Source organism: Neophocaena asiaeorientalis, unplaced genomic scaffold (assembly GCF_003031525.2).
Source record: "Neophocaena asiaeorientalis asiaeorientalis breed wild unplaced genomic scaffold, Neophocaena_asiaeorientalis_V1.1 scaffold129, whole genome shotgun sequence".
In the NCBI taxonomy this organism is placed as follows: domain Eukaryota; kingdom Metazoa; phylum Chordata; class Mammalia; order Artiodactyla; family Phocoenidae; genus Neophocaena; species Neophocaena asiaeorientalis.
The window spans coordinates 7831121-7836907 of NW_020172446.1; the positions used below are offsets into that span (position 1 = coordinate 7831121).

Genomic DNA, 5787 nt, shown 5'->3' on the forward strand with positions numbered 1-5787 from the left:
CCCGTACCGGGATCAGTTCCTTTAGCGAGCGCCGAACCGGCACGACCTCCAGCTCGCCCTCCTCCACCTCCATGGGCTCCGGCTCGCCGCGGTCCAAACCTGACTCTGCTTCAGGCGACGGTGGCCCCAAGGCCGGCCCCGCTGGGACCTCCGCCTTCACCGACACTCGCAGGCCCCGTACGGCCGCCATCGCCGCCCGCCGGCCGCACCACTGAGAGCTCGCCCGCACACCGCGGGCTAGAGCGCCACTGCCACAGGCCACGGAGCAGCCGCTACCTAGAGCGTCGCCTGCTGCGGCTAGAAGGCTCTCTTCAGCGCCGACGCCCTCTGGTGGTGGGAGGAACCCTGGACGGCTGGAGCGGATCTGGTGAAGAGGAGGCGGGACCGAATGGGAACGGAGGCAGGGCCTGCTGGAGGGCCACCCCACTGCGGGGCCTGGAGCAGTTCGCTACAGTCTGGGCTTAGAAATTAGCTACACCTTGAGCAGTAAACTTGTATCAAAGCTAATTTTACTGAATTATCATTACCTGCCAGTGACTGTTCCAAGTGCTTGAATCCTTACAACAACCCTATGAAGTTTCTACTTTTACTATCCCCATTTCACATTTGAGGAAACTGAGGCATTGAAATTTACCCAAGGTGACAGGCTATTTAAAGGACAAAATCCGGATGTGAGCCTTAGCAACCAGAATGAGCCTTGGTCTGTCACTTCTGGGCAAGTCTGTAGGTTTACAATGCACTTGCCTTGACAACCTTTGTCTCAAGTCTCCCCATAATTGGCCCATTTTACGTACCGCAAAATTGAGACTCCAAGAGGGTAGTGAGCTTGAACGCTAATTTCGTGTCTCCCAAGGGCTCGGTTTACTGGAGACTTCTGAGCATGGTTTCTTGCGGACATTTCTAACAAGAACCTGGTTGGGAGAGAGGGAGTGTCCTCTAGGCTTCCAGAGGGCGCCACTGGTCAGTTTTTGCTTTGAGTCCTGATTTTGCACCTTCCTCCCTGTGTTACCTTGAGCTAGTTCTGACCCCTTTCTGGTCTGTCTTCCCATCTGAGGAGGGTGGAGGTGGGATCCTAGGGTCTCCAAGGCCTTACCAGCTCTGACAATGGAGAAGCAAATAATTATAAACCAAGGGAGAACATGATCAATATCAGACACACCTGGCTCTCAAGCTGGCTGGCTCCGCCCCTTACACCACATGTGACCTTGGGCAAGCTACTTAACCCTTTGGAATTTCAATTTCTTCATCAGTAAAATGGGTCATTACCCACCATGGGAGGTTGTGAGGCTTAAATGAGATAATTATATGTAGATACAGGATCAGACAGAAGGGGTACAGTACGTCATAGTTTTTTGTTTGTTTGGTTGGTTTTGCTTTTTTTTAAATATGGTCTGAAACACAGAGCAAACACGAGATGGAGCTCTTTAGAGGGCTAGTTTTCCTTGATGAAAGGGACACATAGTAGTTACAAGATTGGGTTAAATGTATGGAATGCACTTGCATGAATTTTAAAGAACATTTCAAAGAAAGTTTGTGCTTAGCTGGCCAGCTTTGGGCCACAATCACAGACTGCGCCATTACATGTATTCCATAGGCCTGAGGGGGTGGGGCATGGGGAGAGGAGGAAGCAATCCCTCCTCAGCTATGGACATCAGGAGGCCAGCAGAGAAGGTTGCGCAGGCCCCTCTCCCTGCAGAGTAAGAGCCTCGAGGACTCAGGCATTGCAATTCAGCACAGTTTAGAGGAGAACCAGCTCCCTGGGGGACCTCTGGCTGGCATGAGAATCAGGAATCCAGGGCAAGCCAGGGCATCCAGCAAACACCAGGGGTCCTAGACTCCTGTCAGAAAAGCCCTTGTTGCCTGTACCTTTCTGTTCACCTAACTCACCCCCACCGCCCCTTCCTTTCCTCAGGGCAGCCTGCTGAGGTGAGGTCACAACACTAGCGGCAAAGAACAATTTTCAAAAAAGTTAAAAAACATGACTCCCAAATATTAAATGAACACGTCAAAGCTTTTAATCCTCATTAATGAATGAGGACATCAGTAAGATTTTATACATTTATTTATTTATGTATTTATTTTTGGCTGCATTGGGTCTTTTTTTAAAGTAAATTTATTTTATTTATTTTATTTTTCGGCTGTGTTGTGTCTTCCTTGCTGCACGCGGGCTTTTCTCTGGATGCAGCGAGCAGGGGCTACTCTTCATTGTGGTACACAGGCTTCTCATTGCGGTGGCTTCTCTTGTTGCAGAGCACGGGCTCTAGCCGTGCGGGCTTCAGTAGTTGTGGCACACAGGCTCAGTAGTCGTGGCTCCCGGGCTCTAGAGCACAGGCTCAACAGTTGTGGCACATGGGCTTAGCCGCTCCGCGGCATGTGGGATCTTCCCGGACCAGGGCTCGAACCCATGTCTCCTGTATTGGCAGGCGGATTCCCAACCACCGCATCACCAGGGAAGTCCCCAGGAAGATATTAAGACTAGCTCAAAAGAGAATTTGAGCATGAATACCAAGTTGGTCAATCAAAGGAATATTGAAATGAATTTAACCACAGAGGTTAATACTCTGCAAGGCAAGAAACTGTAACCTTTGGGGTTCCCTTTTCTACCAGACAGAAAAAATTTGCATTACTATTGGACAAGAATTACTTACTCAAAAGAAATAAATTTTAAAAAAGAATGATTTGCTCATTGTGAATTTTCTATATATTAACTTCTGCTCTTACAGAGTTGCAATACCCTAATCAATGGTAAATCGGAAGTCAAGCCAGGGTACCCTTCCCCAGAGAATGAGATGATCCCAGGTGGAACAGGCATGTTAGAGAGCAGCCGGCACTACACTGAAACAACATCAGTGTGCCTATTTTTCCTGTTCCTTTTTCTTATTTCCAATGTCTGGATAATTTTCTATTCATAGAAGAAACCAGGAGAGTGGGATACTGAGACAGACTGGAGAGTTTCATAAAAGAAGTGATCAAGTGTCACAGACAGGACTTCCCTGGTGGCACAGTGGTTAAGAATCCGCCTGCCAATGCCGGGGACACGGGTTCGAGTCCTGGTCCGGGAAGGTCCCACATGCCGCGGAGCAACTAATCCTGCGCACCACAACTACTGAGCCTGCACTCTGGAGCCCGCGTGCCACAACTACCGAAGCCAGCACGCCTAGAGCCCATGCTCCGCAACAAGAGAAGCCCCCACTTACCGCAACTAGAGAAAGCCCACGCACAGCAACAAAGACCCAATGCAGCCCAAAATAAAAAAATAAATAACATTAAAAAAAAATACATTATGTCATATATCCACCTTTAAAAAAAAAAAAAATGTACCACACTAAGGCAGATGATACTAACAGGGGAAACTGGGGGATGGGAGAGGCAGGTGAGAGGGTGTATGGGACTCTGTACTTTCTACTCATTTTTTCTGTCAACCTAAAGCTGTTCCAAAAAATAAAGTCTGTTTGTTAAAACAACAACAACAACAAAACCTTGACACCCAGACTACATTCCAGACCAAAATAAATCAGAATCTCTAAGGGTGGATGATTTTTTAAAAGCTCCCTGGGAGATTTTAGCATGTAGCCAGGTTGATAACTGATGTTTACGCTGAACTGGAAATGGGAGAGGGCAGACTACAGCTAAGAGCTCTCTCAGCTTTGGGGTGCATTTCCCAGGGAGGTGGGTGGATGTTGGCAAGATTACCTGAAAGAAGACGAGAGCACCTGAGGGCATGTGGATCCTCTCCTGTGAAAGCTCCGCGCCTCAAGGCTGATCCCCTGCGCTTGGGGGAGACCGAGGGCAAAGAAGTTTAACTAGCCCCTTCCCATGTTGAGGTTCCCCATTGTTGTGGTTCCATTCCTTCAGTGTGGACCTGTGCCTAGGCCATGGGGAAGGGAAGGTCTTGGGGAGACCAAAGGACTGGGGGGAGGGGTTGTCAAAAGGCTCTCAGTGCAGAGAGCATCAGCCAGTAGCATGCACTGTGACCAGAGCAAGCAGGGACCAGCGCTGCTGGGGACGGGACACACTGAGCCAGGAAGTAACAGGGAAGAAGGAGTCTGCGCAGACGGCATCTGAGAGAGAAGCCGGGAGGGGCTCTTCCTGTACGCCTGGGAGTGTGGGACAGCAGCCTTCAGAAAGCCAAGGCGGTGGAAATTGGGAAATAGTTAAGGGAAGACCTGAGCTATTTTGCAGGCTGAGGAGCAGGGAGGGAAGAACAGAGAAGGCCAGAGATATATAGCCTAGTGAAGAGGCTTACTAGGGATCAGGTGGAGAGAATTGGGTTCCCAGAGGGAAAGTCCCACTCTTGCGATTCAGTTGAGAGATGCTTTTCCAATGGTCTTCATCATGGCGGATCAGTGAGTAGACAGATAACAAGTTGTGAAAGTGACTCAGCCGGTAGGTAAGGCTGCAATCCCTGGGCCTTGTTTCCAGTCTTATAGGAGATGAACCAGACACCAGACCACATGCTAAGGGTGCCTCTGGGGCTGTGGACCAGGGAAGGCTTCCTGGAGGAGGTGACCTGGAGATGGTGGGGGCCTAGGCAGTGGGGAGAGCATGGAAGTTGACCACAGAGCTGGCATGGGCTAATGATAAACTGTCAGCCCAACCTGGGTGGGAACTGGCAGCTGCCCTGGAGAGTGAGAGGTCCCAGACTTTGTTCCCTGGGTCATGCTAGCTGGAGAAGTGGATGTATGAGACCTCAGAGGGCAGATCCAGGTCAGTCTGTGTGTGTGTGTCTGTGTGTGTGCGCGCGTGCGTGTGCAGGAAGGGACCAGGGACGGGAGGTGGTCATTTAAGCCATGGACACCCAGTCTATCAGGAGGCTGAAGCAGTGCAGGGAGCGGCCAGGGCTTTATTCTGCAGGTGAGACAGAGGATAGCCTCCTCCCAGCCCCTCCTGGTCTCCTTCTGGGCTTCAGTTGACCCTCAGGGCCCAGTACCACCCACCGCATGGCTCTCCAGCCTCCCTCAGTGGATCCCCAGTGGCCCAGGAGGCAGCCCCATAGATAGGCCTGCTTGTTTGCCCAAGGGGAGGTTGCGTAGGTGTGCCAGCCTGTGTGTGTGTGGGGGGGCACAGGTGTTTATATGAGTCCCAGTGCATCTGGGTGTTCCCCTGGGAAAACTGGAACCCTCAGTGGCCCTGACCACCCATCCCTCCTCTCCTTCAGGCTGAGACCATATACGATGATACAGGTTGGGGGGAGCAGAGACCAGGCAAATTTCCTGTGGGATCCGAAGCCCAGAGTCATTCTCCGCGAGGAACCAGAACCTCCCAGGGCAAACCTCGGACTGCCCCGAGCCTTCAGCTGGACACGCTGGCCTGGGCTCAGCTGCCCCGTGTACTTAGGCCTGGGAGCGCAACCTCCATCTCCCATCTTCCCAGGTGTCCTTCCCCGTACGCAGGGCTCTCGGGTTTTCCCAGCCGCTGACGTGGGAACCTGGGTGGGGGTGTGGGCAGGAGGCCTGGGCTCTGGCCTGGCTCTTCCCCAACTCGCTGTGTGACTCTGAGCCTCAGTTTCCCTACCTTAGTGTGCCACAGTGTGGCTGTCCTCGTGGCGAAATGACATTGTGGTCCTGTTCGAAGCCCCTGTACGTGACAATCTGTACTGTCAAACCCAGGCACGAGGTTTGGTGACCAGCACCTGGGATGATCCAACCTGAGGATCTTTCCCGACTGCAGAATAGGCCTTGGAGGGTGGGGCCGACACTGAGCAACAGAGGCAGGGGTGGGGGATAGCCGTGTCCGGGAGGAGTGGGTGAGTGAGTCTGAAGAGCCCTGGGGAGCAAGGAGTGGCTG

The 5787-nt window shown here is 52.0% G+C and overlaps 1 protein-coding gene across 3 annotated transcripts in view; it reads right to left on the reverse strand.

The window, feature by feature from the left end:
* Positions 1 to 215, reverse strand: part of NCBP3 (nuclear cap binding subunit 3) — a 32178-nt gene extending 31963 nt beyond the window's left edge. For all 3 annotated transcript variants that reach the window (XR_003001735.1, XM_024734463.1, XM_024734472.1), the window contains exon 1: positions 8 to 215. Coding sequence is in view for 2 of the 3 variants with exons in the window: in XM_024734463.1 (XP_024590231.1) it covers positions 8 to 190 (183 nt within the window). In the remaining variant the exon portion in view is untranslated. The remainder of the gene's footprint in view (positions 1 to 7) is intronic.
* Positions 216 to 5787: the final 5572 nt, after the last annotated feature.